Source organism: Antennarius striatus, chromosome 11 (assembly GCF_040054535.1).
Source record: "Antennarius striatus isolate MH-2024 chromosome 11, ASM4005453v1, whole genome shotgun sequence".
NCBI lineage: Eukaryota > Metazoa > Chordata > Actinopteri > Lophiiformes > Antennariidae > Antennarius > Antennarius striatus.
The window spans coordinates 15,004,371-15,020,039 of NC_090786.1; the positions used below are offsets into that span (position 1 = coordinate 15,004,371).

Sequence of the window (15,669 nt, forward strand, 5' to 3'; positions counted from 1 at the left end):
GTCCATGCTGTGCTGAATCCCATAATTGTGTGTGTGTGAAAAAAAAAAAAAATTAAAAAAAAAATGGACATTTGAGATCATATCTGTCAGGATCAAACATTTCTAATATTTCTTGGAAACTGGGAGGATGCGAGGTGTAGTGAGCTACACTACATTTATTTGTAGCTGGCCTGAGACTTCCATAAGCTAGCCATATTTGTACTTGTCTAAATACATCAAAATGAAATCATGGAAAAAAAAGAATATAAGGCCAAAAATCATCACAATAGAACAGGACTTCAATGTGGTTGATGTTTATATTTATATTTTTTAGATTTTGCTCTTATCACCTGAAATGAAATGAATTATTTTAAATAAATAACTGAATGAACAGTTTTCTCTTCAACATTTTCAATCAAGTATGTATTCAAGTATGCCGAGATATTCAGTTTCATGCCCTGTAGCAGGGGTGTCAAACTCATTTACACCGAGGGCCACATCAGCATAATGGCTGTCCTCAAAGGGCCAGATGTAACTTATAAATATAACTAAATGTAACTCAGTGTAATGTAAAATAACTGTAACTACTCCTTAATTTGAATAACTCTGAATTTATTACTTATTCAAGTTACAAACATTACATTTGCACAGAAAACATGTTTGTTTGTTGCTCTGCTATATTTGTCAGGTTATCAAACCCACAGAACTCCATCAATCAAGAATCAAAGTATCCAAACGAATAAAGAAAAATAACATCAAAAACGAGTTGCGACACTAATTTTGTTCAAGACGTTTCTTTCAGAGTTAAAGTGGGCTTAGTTGATGCATTGTGGGAAATGTAGTTTTGGTCAAAGCACACTTTTGAATTATTTATATAAGCCACATAAAATGATGTGGCGGGCCACATTTGGCCCCTGGGCCTTGAGTTTGACACATGCCCTATACTCTCACCACTGCTTCACTTACATGACAAAATCATAGTAATTTCTGATCATCTCAAAAGAACACACTGTTACAAATACTGTATCTAGTAACCCTCTGTGTCAATAATGGGATGGCGAGGAAGGCTTTTGCTTCCTCAAAAGCTGACGTTAAAAAACTAAAAAAAAAGGTCAACTTACAATAAATTTAAACAAGTTGAATTTATTCATCCCGTGACCCGCTGCGGCGGATAAAGCGGGAGAAAATGGATGGATGGATGAATTTATTCATTCAATTGATGACCATTTTTCACAAGTCAGAATTGATCAATAATTACAGTCAGGACTTACAGTCTTGTTAATGTCTGATGGTTAGTAATAAGAAAACATAAATGATTGGGATACCATTTACATTGCTTACAAATTTATGAAGTTCAGACTGCACAATTATTATTCCCACCGATCAACCAATAAATATTACAGTATTGATGTCAACTTCATGCCTTGCATTTGTGTCAAGTTGGTGCCATATATGTGCAAACTTTGTATGCAGTTGTACCACATCTAATAAAAAAGTATGTCTCCTGTTTTTGATATTGTTTTCCATTATATTCATTTCAGGCCTATGTGTATGACATTCGCAGCAGCAGCTACCTCCACAAATTACAAAAACACTCCGACACTGTGCTCAGTGTGACGTTCAACCCTGCTTCATCAGAGGTAAAATTATCTCCTTAATGTTGTCTACATGGTTCTGTTGGTTCTTTTTGCCTTGTTTCTTTAACACTGATCCAGTGCTACATCTCAAAGTAGTGTGGCCCATTGTTGCAGATAGAGCAGTCACATTTCCCTTCAAAACCACTAGGCTATCATCCAAAGTAAATATTTCACATTTGTTCAGTACATGTTTTACTTTTATATACTCAAGTGACATTTGGTAACAGACTGCCAAAGAAAGAGCAAAGTTTTAGATTCAAAATGTGAATGATAGAATGGTAAGTGCAGAAAAGGGAAATTAAAATGTTTGAAAATCAGTGCTATTTGACGGTCACAAGGTCATCAATAGAGGAAATCATATTTTTTATATGTCAAACTTTAGATGTGAGCCATATTTCCTGAAACACTCAACATCAAAGTAATTACTACCCTATAGTACATCTCAATGTAATGCAGTTAAATTCAAGGTCTCCTACATAAAAAAAATGTAAACATAATGTGTATAATATACTGGTTGTGGATGGAATAACCAATAATGCTGCTTCCGATTTGGAATCAAACTCTTGCAGACATGGTGCACAGTTTGCAGCAGTGCAAACTGGGCAAATTAAACTTGGATTGAGCATATAATGTCTCATCACTGTGGGATGGGTTTGAATGGCCATACATAATGATGCACTGTGGGTTGTTTGACAGATAGCTTATGACTTAGAACATCAAGCCTCCAATTATTCACAAATTCAGCTTCCAGGTTCTTTCTATAGGTTAACTATTTTTGCTCATTTAGTTCCCCATTGCCAGATATCTGAATGAGTGTGACCTGATGTGGGTGGGTGGAATAACATGGAAGAATAACTTTGTCACAATTACATGAAAATATTGTCTTTTGTGTTTGAGTCTTCTTTATGTGATGTGAAAGCAAAAGTCACATACATGATTTTCACAAACATTTCTTATGATTCTGAATCATTTAACAGTGAGTCGATTTTAAGTCAGTGACTTAAAAAAATGTGCTTTGTAACATTTACTACTGTGTGGTAAAGGAAAACATGAAACTCCGCACTGAGCGGGACTCGAACCATGTACCGCCTTGCTGTGCACTGACACCACTACCCACTGCGCCAGCTGTAAATCTCAACTGACAGATATCCCCCATAATTGAGAAAATGTAGGGAGTCTCCACCTAAGGGGAAAAAGTACAATTTAACAAAGGACAAATACCTTTGTCTATCTTGAATTGTCATTAACTTCAGGATTATTGTCCTGTTAATAATTTTCCTTTTGAACTTTTCAAAGAAAGTCTATTTGAAAAAGATGGCTTTTAAAATAAAATATCACATCTTGAAGCTTGTTGCACGTGTTTTATATTTACATGCCCATCTTTACAACTCCATTCAGTTAAACCCAGCACGATGATACAGATTCAGATCTGCAGGTTTGCAAAGTGGAAAGTTTGATCTATTGCCATAAACTGGCTGAATTTCAGCACCTGCAGAGCCTTAAGATGCACATCATCAGTCAGAGCATGCTTTGTCCACATTACTACCATTATACTAATATTATTTGGTAGAATATAAAATCAAAGCAGAAACTTCACCACTGTCTTACAGTCCTCATACATGTCCTGCACCGCTCTAACATACTTCTCTGCCACTCCAGACTTCCTCATACAATACCACAGTTCCTCTCTGGGCACCCTGTCATAAACTTTCTCCAGATCTACAAAAACACAATGCAGCTCCCTCTGACCTTCTCTGTGCTTCTCTATCAACATCCTCAAAGCAAATACTGCATCTGTAGTACTCTTTTTTTGGCATGAAACCATACTGCTGCTCACAAATGTTCACTTCTGCCCTTAATCTAGCTTCCACTACTCTTTCCCATAACTTCATTGTATGGCTCATCAGCTTTATTCCTCTGTAGTTGCCACAACTCTGCACATCTCCCTTGTTCTTAAAAATGGGCACCAGCACACTTCTCCTCCATTCCTCAGGCATCTTCTCACTATCTAAGATCCTGTTGAACAACCCAGTCAGAAACTCTACTGCCACCTTTTCCTAGACATCATAAGCCCCTTGTTTGGCCTTTGCTACCTCTACCTTCACCTTACGCTGCATCTCCCTGTACTCCTGTCTACTCTCCTCAGTCCTCTCAGTGTCCCACTTCCTCTTAGCTAACCTCTTTCTCTGTATACACTCCTGTACCTCCTCATTCCACCACCAAGTCTCCTTATCTACTTTCCTTCCAGATGACACACCAAGTACTCTCCTACCTGTCTCCCTGATCACATTAGCTGTAGTTGTCCAGTCATCTGGAAGCACCTCCTGACCACCCAGAGCGTCTTAACTCCTTCCTAAAAGTCATGCAACACTTCCTTTTTTAGCTTCCACCATTTCGTCTTCTGCTCTGCCTTTGTCCTCTTCATCTTCCTCACCACCAGAGTCATCCTACACACCACCATCCTATGCTGTTTGGCTACACTCTCACCTACCACTACTTTGCAGTCACTGATCTCCTTCAGGTTACACCGTCTACACAAGATGTAGTCTACCTGTGTGCTCCTACCACCACTCTTATAGGTCACTCTATGTTCCTGCCTCTTCTGGAAGAAAGTATTCACTACAGCCATTTCCATCCTTTTTGCAAAGTCAACTACCATCTGTCCTTCTGCGTTCCTCTCCTGGATACCAAACCTGCCCATCACCTCCTCATCACCTCTGTTTCCTGCACCAACATGTCCATTGAAGTCTGCACCAATGACAACTCTCACTTCTTGGCATGCTCTGCATCACTTCATCAAAGTCCAACCAGAATTTCTCCTTCTCCTCCCGCTCACATCCTACCTGTGGAGCATACCCACTAACAATGTTGAAAATCACACCTTCTATTTCTAGCTTCAGACTCATCACTCTATCCAACACTCTTTTTTTTTTACCTCCAGGACATTCCTAACAAACTTCTCCTTCAAGATAACTCCTGCTCCATTTCTCTTCCCATCTACACCATGATAGAACAACTTGAACCCTGCTCCTAAACTTCTAGCCTTGCTACCTTTCCACCTGGTCTCCTGGACACACAGTATGTCTACCTTCCTCCTCTGCATCATGTCAACCAACTCTCTATCTTTTCCTGTCATAGTTCCAACATTCAACGTCCCTACTCTTAGCCCTATACTCTTGGCACTCCTCTTGTCTTTCTTCGTGCGAACGCTCCTCCTTCGACCAACAGAAATCCAATTTCCACCGGCGCCCTGTAGGTCATCAGTGCCGATGGCGGTCGTTGTTAACCCGGGCCTCGACCGATCCAGTATGGAAGTCATAGGTTTGATTCGCATCGTTGATTTGGCAAAAGTTTTACGCCGGATGCCCTTCCTGATGCAACCCGCTGAATTTATCCGGGCTTGGGACCGGCACAATAAGACACTGGCTTGTGCCCTCTTGCGGCTACATTAACCCATCACATGCTTTAAATCCATCAAAAAGTAGTAGTAGTAGTAGGAATGGTGGTGGTAGTAGTAGTAGTAATGTGTTTTGACTGATAGACAAACCAATCATGAAAATGATGCTTCCATGTGGGACATAAAAGACATATTGACTAACCCTTTATTTTATTTTCCAAAACAAGGGCTGGGTGATTGATATCTTTAAGTTTTCCCACCCTGAACATCAGGATGTCCTCATAATCACATGGAAGAATGTTAAAAGTCACATGTTTTTATCACAGTGTTTATATTGTGTCGACACATAATGACAGCATAAGAGCTGCTAAACTCAATAAAGCCTTTGTTAAAACATAATTGGGTCTTGTGGAAGTGAAGGAGATTGGATTTTGTGTTTTATTTATTGATATTTCTTCAGGCTTTATGCTTCCTCTTCATTACTTTGTATACTGTTGTAGTCTGTCTCCGTCAAATTGAAAGTCCAAGACAAATAATTGAGAATTAAATGAACTTTCAAGCCATTCTATCCAATAACTAATAATACTGTATGGTAGATTTCAGATTTATTGAAACAATTACTGTGTTGGAAAATGTTCTGTGATTGTAGCCAGAGACAATTTTCTTTTCAATACATTTTTTATGTTGTCTGCTTACGTGGACTCGTATTGAACAGTTATTTAAATAGACCTACTTTGGCCCATGTGGCCTCTTACAGGGATGACTACATTTGAATGACACTGTAGACAGTTTTCACATGATAACACCAACCTATTTGAAATATTTTCAAGCTATCTACCCCAAACTTTTCCTCTTCTTGATTGGAAGTTGTGCTGTCATGGAGATTTTTTACCTTTAAGTGATACTTTGACTGATCAACCACCCAACTAACCGACCGACCCACTGACAGACAGATCGACTGACCGACTGACTGACGAGTGAGGAAATTTTCTTTAGCTTTTCCCCAGGTCTTTAAACAGACGAAAGATCATCATTTGTTTTAGTTTTAATACATATTTTATTTCTTCTGCCACGTTATATTTACATATAAATTCAATTAAAATATTGAGCATGAACATTTTTTTTGGTCTGAATATTATTGATATTATATTCATTACATTTACAATTTTTGGGTTTCTTCTGTGCAACTGTTCAACATGTTTTGCAAATAATTCTATTTTTTGTATACATTCACTTAGTTTGCAGTGCTTAGATAAACTCATTGATGGATTCCTTTATCTAATATATCAGGCTCATTTATTTATTTCAGCTTTTGTTTTATTTTTTACTACCATTGTGTAATAAAATTAGCCATTCAGAATGACCAAGATGATGGGTGTCAGTCCAACAGTTTGGTCCCCAAAATATCAAAATACCACTCTTTTCCGAAGACATTAACAAATGCCTACAAGACATCCTGTGCTTGCTTTTACCACATGTTTTTATTTATTTTTATTTATCTTTTATTTTACCAGGAAAACTTCCATTGAGTTACAATACATCTGCTCCTAGGGAGTCCTGTGAGGGCCAGATGTTAAATCTATACTGCTGCGAGAACAGATAATGCATATTTTCACTAATTTCTCACTTATGTTTTCCACCCTAAAAATTAAAATACCATCAAGCAAAAAAAAATTCCACAGGGTGTTGTTTTCTCAGATTTATCCCCATGCTTCTGTCTCTAATGAGAGGTCCTAGCATTTACTGTTGCTTCATTTTGTTGTCTTGTAAACCCTTGTGGGATTTTGCTTGGCATGCCTCTGTAAAGTTTTGTAAGCTTCCGTTTCTTGGACCTAAATGCGCTACCATAAAAACTGGTCTTTAAGTTGAGTCCTTTGTAATTGTAGGAACTTTGTCTCCCTTGGTTCAGTACATAGATGTTCTAATTTCTTTTAAGGTCAGAATATGGAAGGAAAAGTCAGCAATATCCAGTCCGTATAGCTATTCTAATGTTTCATTCATCTCACTTCAAGCTGTTGATAACCTCCAATTACACTGTGGTTTGCAATAGACTCAAATTGTATCTAAATTTAAATTCATTCACCAAAGCCTCACATTCATGTGCTATAATTTTAAGATTACTGGATTTGTAAAAGATAACTGTTTAATAAAATGTGGATTTTGTGGATCCAGGTGTATTTATTAGGGTCGTTTTATACAAACTTCTAGGTAATTTTTTTTTCATGAAAGCCATTATTTCATGATAAATTGAATAAAAAACTGGAGAAAACCTATCATAAACTAAAAAAAAAAAAATTGTATCAACTTCTTGAATGGAATCCACACATGGTGGCCAATTCTGGCCTAAAACCCATATTCAGGTTTGTGGAATCTGTTGTGTACTTTTGCATAATCCTGCTGACAAACCAAGCAAACAACAGAGGAAATCACATGAAACAACAGGACACATTACACAATGACAGATGTGCTTACATTATTTTTATCAGATGATTTTTTTGTGGTTGCTTTAACTGATCAATAAAGGTTGTGAGATGTATCAAACTCTCAACCAATAGTGATTCTTCTTTGAAACTCAGTATAAGCTTGTTTAAAAGTCTGTCAGAAACAAGACACCTGGTTTAGAATTATAGATTTTCAATTTAAGGCTCAGGCTTGTAAATCTCTCAGACTGCACCATCTTGTTTATATCCAGCCAAATGTTCAAATTCATTTGGTATGATTCACATCTAATAACAATTACAAAGGCTTTTACACCAGTGTGGAGCTTCTTCCTCTGTTTTTTCTATTAAACAAGTTGTAATGTTTCATTACAGATCTCAACATTTGTCATTTTAATTGATTTTCTCTTGATTTAAAGTGAGAAGATTGTGAACCTTTGCACCGAAGTTCTGAGAACTTCTTCGGACCTTTGTTTGCACCCCATGTGTTGGAGTTCATGCAAGACCATGACGGTCTCCTGACAAAAGCAGCTGCCTCTAAAAGTTATCATGTTTCATTATTCCAAGTAGGAAGAAGAACAATGAATGACTCATCTCAATAACTTTTAAGATCATTGCTCTCTTGTCTTAATATGCCAGCATGTGCTCTTTACTCTTGCAAGCAAAAATATGCAGCTGGCATGTCACTAATCCTTCGTATGTGTTCTTTTTTGTCTTGCCTTTGTGACTTTTGATATTTAAAGAAATCCTCATGCAAAATCTCATCTCTTACTGTCATGGGCAGATTGTCTGCACAGCCCTGGACTCTGTCTGCTCCAGAATGCCACATTAATGTGAGGCATGGACTGAGATGAGACAGCTTGTCCAGAATCTAGTGACTTGTAATACACCCAGCTGCAAACATCAAGGAGCAGGAAGTGAGAAAATAAAAAAGTTTGAAACTGCTTGCACAGTCACAAAAGGCATTTTCAAGTATCAAAACCTCTGAACAACCAGGAGATTGCATTTTTACAGTCCTTCTTTATATGTGAAAGGTCAGACGTGCACATTTAAATTTGGTATGAGCAAACATTTTTGCATTTGATGACACATATAATTTCTCAAACTTCAATAAGCTTACAATTTATATTTGAATGCCTTAAATGCACAAATCAAGTGATACCTGTTGTCTCACATAACTCTGTATAACAGCAAAGCCATGCTGTACCTTGTTCTCTATAGAGACAGCCAGGCTGCTTCTGGTCTTTATGCAAGGCCAGGCTAAGCTAAACTAAGCCAAGATACATACTGTACTTCTCTCACTCAGTCATAGTTGTGTTATCAGTTTTCTTATTATACTATTGGAAGACGTGATTTAAGCATGTCTCTTAAAATTTTATCAGGAAGGAAAATGTTAATTGGAGAGCGCCAAAACTCACCTAATGTTCACAATAATTCACATTACAGTACAGTACTTTAATTGTCTCATTCCATTATTCCTCTTTGCAGTCTCTCCTGAAAGGCTCTTGGAATGAAATTTAAAATAGGTTTACATTTAAACAAACAAATAAGTCTTTTCTTGAACATTTGCATGCAGCTTTGTACTGTATATTAGTATACTGAATGGTGTAATATGAAATAGCAACATGTTGTTTGCTTGTTGTGAGTTCATCAAACAGGTGACCTCGGTGAACTCCTCTGTTTTACATCTTCCTGTCTTCATGTACATTATGTAGAGAACAGAACATTCTGAATTGCTGGAATTTGTTATGTCTGAGCCACTGACCAATGTTGCATCTTTTAATGTGCAACCCAGTTTGTGCAGACAGACAGTTTGCATCATCCAGAATTCCAGGATTTCTTAGAAGTGTTCCCCCTCAAAAATACAAGCCATATTTTTGTTCCTGCTTGAATTATTGATTTGTGGCCTTTTCTCCAGCATGCCTGATTAAAATGTTATGTATGATTATGTATCACGCCTCAAACAAATGCATATTCTCATTTTAAGCTCCCCAAGACATGTTGAATGAGACCAAAACAGGAAAAGGTTGACAAGAAAACTGAACATTGTCTGAAGCATAATCCATACATTTGAGATTATTATACTACAGGTTAAATAATTTGCATTAGGACAGCAGACATTGTGAACGGATCTAACATCAAAGTTATCATTTGGTTTCTGGAACAGCAAACGTTTGGAAAAACCAAAAAAACTGACTTATGGTGGCTTAAGTTGTACATATATATTAATCAGCCTGTAACAATGGACTTCTTACCCTTGTCTAAAACCTTTAGTCCTCATCAAGACTGATCCTCATCAGATTTAGATTTGAAACTGCATGTTGCAGAGATAAAACGTGTCAAATTGTTTGCTGCAATTATTTGACAAAGAAAGTTCAATTAATGTCATTACTAGCTCTTTAGAATCTCTATTGTTTTGTTTCATCTGCAGGGTTGATGTAATGTCCAGAAGATTACACAGGGTGTTGGTTCTGGATGGCAGTTTATGAAGAGTTGTGGCTGCTAATGGACCTGATCTTTGACCCTCTCGAGTTTTTAGTAGATTTATTTTACCCCTAAGGGGCAGGAACCAGGCAGCTTGGCCATTGCTGATTGAGTAGGATGTCATGGTTAAAACGACCAGTTCGTTAAAGGACCTCTCAAATGTCACCACTGTGCTGCACTCAAACTCCAGGAAGTAAGTGTAAGTGTGTAGGAGAAAAGCTGCAGTGGTCACCAGTCAAAGGATGATTGGATCCACACCAGTGTAGTCATTGTATGATTGAGTCATTTTCAGACCTCAGCTGTTGTGGCTCTCTTTCCCAGCACAAACATCTGCTTGCTGGTAAAAGATCATTTCTCCTGCATAAAATAGCTTTAGCACATGGGAAAAAATGTTGGACTATTATTATACTAAATGTGGTTCTTATCACGGCTTGGCAAATCGTTTTTAAATATGCTTATTGTTAGTATGGTTTAAAAGGATATACTTTAATATAAAATGTGTGAAATCACCATAAATGACACTGATGCACCTCAGCAGAATGGAACATTCTCACATGTTTAACCATGTAATTTTCAATTGCAACTTATTTTTCATCAGAAAGGTTTTATAGTGTTTTAGGACTTATTATATGTACTAAAATAATTTAGAACTTGTCTGGTGTTAAAAGTTTAACTAGAGCCATTTGTGAACTCCTTTTGATCGTCTCTACTTTAAGCAGCTACAGACATGAATATGCATCACGAGCCACAATGTGTACAGGCTTCACGTGGCCATTGGCTCTGATCGCTGTCAGAGTGTTGAGGTAATGCTCCCTCAACCTCATTTGCTGAATTGGCTGACAAAACCAGATGATATAATCCTCCCGCCCGACATCGCAAAAGGTTTACTATCCCAAGAAGGAAAAAGAAATAAATACTTGATTTGAGACGATATAAACTAGAGACTAGTCAATTTATCTGCTAAAAGTGCATTGTATGATATTCATAGAGAAAAAAATCTAGACATTAGGTAAGTCAGAGATCTCTAGAACTGAAACACATTCCAGCATAATTACTTGTCAATCCTTATTTCACAGTTTGCTTCTTAATTTGAGTGAAAACATCTTGAAGTCACCACTTAATTCTTCTGGATGGAAAATCTTATTGCCTTTATTACCTTTTCTGTCTTTTAATGATGACGACTAGCTCTCTAGCTGTCAGATTCAGACAGGTACATGTATTACATCACCTTGAAATATATCTAAGAAACGTAAGCCTAGACATAATATTTGATTAAGATGAAGGAGGAAGTAATGTGAAACCAGTAAACCAGCAAAACTGCGTGGAAAAATTAATCAGGTATCAGATTGATTAAAGACACTATATTTTACTTTTTAGGCTTTATTGTAAGAAGTGATTGTGTTCATGCTGAGTAAAGTGTGGAATGTGTTAACAGTGTTAACAGTATATGTACTTGCTGTCACTGGTTAAACTTACAGTTATATACCAAAGGGCATGTCCCCATATGTTTTATGTCACATTTTTTTGATAAATGGCAGATATGGAAAGTTACACCATATAGACCTTAGCCATGGTGAAGCTGGTCCTCTTTCAGGAAGATTTGATGCTCTTATGTAATTTCTTCCTTTGATTGGAGAAAAAGAAGATCAAGATGTGTGACACAGGTCCTGGGAAACCTCTTCCACAAGTTGAAAGTGACATCATTGTTTCTTTGTCTGTCTCCCCAGCTGCTGACTGGGACCCTGGATGGGAAGCTGAGACTGTTTCTGTCAAGCAGTGGGGCCTGTCTCTCTCACGACACCAGCGCTGCAGTGCATAGTGTCCCCAACATGACTGTGTAATTATAACAGGCTGCTGCAGAGACCATACAAATTTAATTAAAGCAGTTTGTCAAAGTCCTGGACTGTACTGAGAAAGAAGACTGTGTGTGTTTAGCTGGTTGTTAAGTAAAGATCAAAGCTTTAAGATGTTTGTCTTTTTGTTATATCTGCATTTTGTGCTTTTTGTTCAAGCTGTGAAAAGCAGCCCTCTAATTCAACTCCTTGAACTTCGCCTTTGCCTGAGGTTTACTGTGATATTAGTTGTGTTATTGAAAAAGTTCTTATTGCAATGCAATATTTAGTTGTTACACATAATTACTGCTAAATTTGCTAAAAGCAATCTCATCTTCAGTTGTTCTCAACTGTCTGTCCACATTTTGTCAGTATCAGTATGGAACGGCTGTACTTTCATATCACTGGTTCGATCATTACTTAACAGGTCAGCACACAGGGCTATGACATCAGCTGGGTGCGACCTCTTTGGCTGCCAGACACAGATACTACTACTGTTCACGCTGACACGCCCGTCCGCATTGTTAGGGTGTGCGTTCATCCTATTTATCACAGTCAAAACAAAATATCACAATCATCAGAGAACACCAGAATCATTATCACATCATAGTTGCTTGGCTCATTTTGTTTGTTATATTTTATTTATTTCTTTTCTTTTTTTTTTTTTTTGAGTGACACTTCTTCACTGATTGCTTTCTCATGGTGTTTTTATTTATCAGCTCTGGTTGGCTGTTATGGTTTTTGGTGTGTCTATTGTTGTAGTGCGTGTATAAATGTGACAGTACATTGTATTATATGTGACTATGTGAAATAATCAGATAAGATATATTCATGTCTTCTTTTGGTTTTGGATCACATCAAAAAACAAATATTTTTATGTCATACTGAATCAGCTATTTGATTTCATTGTGTGTTTGGGTTCAATATAAAGATTTTTGTTTCAAGTTCACCACTAATAATTTGTTAATATGTACTGAGGACAATCATGTCAACCACTTGAGTTGCTATGCTACCATTATGGCATGCTTCAACATGCAGCTGTTTTACACTGTATGATTCAGAATGTGATTTGATTAATGAGTCTCAATCACTGGTTATTAGATCCATCATCAACTCACAACATGCAAAAGAGGCACAGCAATCTGCTCTTTTTGTCTAGAGTCCATTTAATAACTTTACAAACTGTTTCCGTAAAAGACGATGAAGGAACAATTTACCTATCCGCAATGGAATGAAATTTCAAGCATCTCTCAAACCCCTTTTCATTCGGAAAAGATTTTTGACGCATTATCTGATGCAGACGCTGAGGATTGATAAATCCACTGCCTTGTCTTGACTGCTCAAGGTGGGGGCCTGTTTTCAGAAGACTGCTTCTGACAACTTTTCCTGTCACAAAAGGTTAGTAGCTGAGGGTGCTTAAGACTTATGGGGAGGTACCAATCCTTTGGTCATACAATCTGTGTGTGTGTGTGTGTGTGTGTGTGTGTGTGCGCGCGCTCGCGTATATGTGTGTATGTGTGTTTCCTTTGCCACAAATATAGGTATGTACTGGCAAGGTTGAGTTTGCCCTATCACAGTGAGCTTTACTGTTCCTGCAAGCTGACCCTTTTTTGGAACTAATAATAAATTGTCTACATTTATGTAACCTTGTTCTTTCTCCTGTTGCATGTGTGTGTATGTGCATGTGTGTTTAGTACTCATTATCTTCTCTTGAATGAATTAACCTCCTACTCTAAAATTCGGCGGGCACATGTTCTCAAATCAAAGTGATCTATTGGTGTACACGCACATTCCTCGTCTGTGTGAGGTCGTTTTTGGGTGCACTCCCTGTATTGATCTCACCACTGAAGAAGTATGTGTTTATACTTGCAAATAAAAGCATTTCAGTGACAACCACACCCAGACACCATAATGCAATCTGGTTCAAAGTATAATTTTCCACAATATCTTGTAATTCAGTTTGACAGAGAAGAGACTGTCCAACTCCCAGAGATCTATGACACCATATGACAACACAGAACACAGTGTCTTGTTACTTGAAGATGCAGCACAGATCTAAACATCCATTTTCTGTTTCCACATCATCTGCAACTCACATAAAGTGAGTGTATGCCTGTGGTCAATATTGTAGCCTGAGCCGTGAACTCTGAATGCTTTCCTTCACTTTCCCTCACGAGTGCTCGACGTAAAGAACATATGCATGAGGCATGTGCCCTTTACCACACCCCATAGACCTCTGTGGATCTCTTATATATTCATGTCTTCTGTAAAAGCTAACATGAAAGAACAAGAACATTTTTGCACATGTTAAAATCTGCTGTCACATTGCTGTGACTCATACAAGCCTCGAGCAAAGCTTTTCTGAATGTCGTGTAATGTTCTGTGAATGATTGCAAAGGGTGAGAGACATTAAAGTGATAATCACAGATGTGATTTTATTCACTTTGCATGGTTTTCAACATTGACAGGGAGAACACTTGATCAGGGTCCAACATCAGATATCATCCATCAAGTAACAATTTATAGGCCTTTGATTTACTCATCTTACATAATCATCATCTTGACAGACAAAAAAAAATCATGTGGTTTAGCATACATGGATTTTATGAAGCCATTAAACATAACAAGGATGTGCAAACATTTATTTAAATACAGTATTATACTCACTTATATTATGTTATCAGGTACTTTTTCTGGATACCCTTTCTGCTACATTTACTACATAGTATAAAGTAAATATAGTACAAAATATAATGCTTTGATGCATGTAATAAAAAGGGTATTTTTACTTGTCATTGAAAGGACGTTTTCATATGAAATACTGCATTTAATTTAACTAAAGTCATTGTTGCACAGATGATTTTGTGGCTTCACAGCAGGAACAGCTTGGAAACTTGTAGTTTGGGTACTTTGGATGAGAAGCATTAGCCACTAACGCTAAACACAGAGAACAGTGACAGCTGTGAAATGTCAGACTTGGTTAACATACCGTGAAAACTTCCCTCCGTGTCCATCTCAAATTCATCCACAAGAAAAGAAATGCCTCACCATAACACATCAGCTTACATTTTTAATAGGGAGATAAAGATATGTATGAAATATGAAAATATAACAAAATGAAAACACTTTCCTCCTCCTTGTCTGCATGTGTAACATTTTCCAACTTATCTTCTTGTCACTATTCACATACATTTCTTTGTGAGTACGTATGTTGAAAAAGCTTTAACATCTTGAAGTGTTGGCTGACCCACGTTTCTCCTTGTGGTTTACAAATTACAGTGTCATATTCTTGGCTTGAACGATTCAGCACATGTCCCAATGTTCAGTAACTACACTATACAAGATAACTGTAAAGGAAGAAAATGGATTGTATGTTACAGAAGAATAATATGCATTGATGAAACATACAGTTGGAACCAAGCAGGAAGAGCCATTTAAGGCGTTTTAGTGTCTTTGCACTTGAATCTGTCCTGAAATGCTCTGTTCTGGTGTGTGCTGACAGCTTTAAAGCAAAAACATTCATACTTAATACTCAGATAATTCAGTATGAGGTCCTCGTGGATTTTGAAGCTAAAAAGGGGAAGACAGGGGCATGTAAGATAAGGTCACAGATCTCTAAACATGGCTGGATCTATGCATGAACCCCAGGCAGTTTTTGCAAAAGTAGGGTTAGTTTCAAATTGTAATTTTAAACTATGTTAATATTCAGAAATAGAAAATTTCACTAAAATGATATTTTTTGACATTAATTGCTAATTCTTTTTAAAATATCCTGCAAGGCCATATTTGAGTCTTTTTTGAGATCCCTTTTGAACTACAGAACAAGTTTAAGCGCACAGTCTGGCTTCATAAGGTTAAAACACTTCTTCAGCTCCATTTAGCCAAGGTGCACGGGTGAAATG

The 15,669-nt window shown here is 37.3% G+C and overlaps 1 protein-coding gene across 1 annotated transcript in view; it reads left to right on the forward strand.

The window, feature by feature from the left end:
- The window catches only part of wdr27 (WD repeat domain 27), a 37,243-nt gene extending 25,148 nt beyond the window's left edge, over nt 1–12,095 (forward strand). Inside the window, 2 exon segments of the mRNA XM_068328037.1 lie at nt 1,521–1,619; nt 11,663–12,095. Coding sequence (XP_068184138.1) covers nt 1,521–1,619; nt 11,663–11,776 — 213 coding nt within the window. The 3' untranslated portion in view covers nt 11,777–12,095.
- Nucleotides 12,096–15,669: the final 3,574 nt, after the last annotated feature.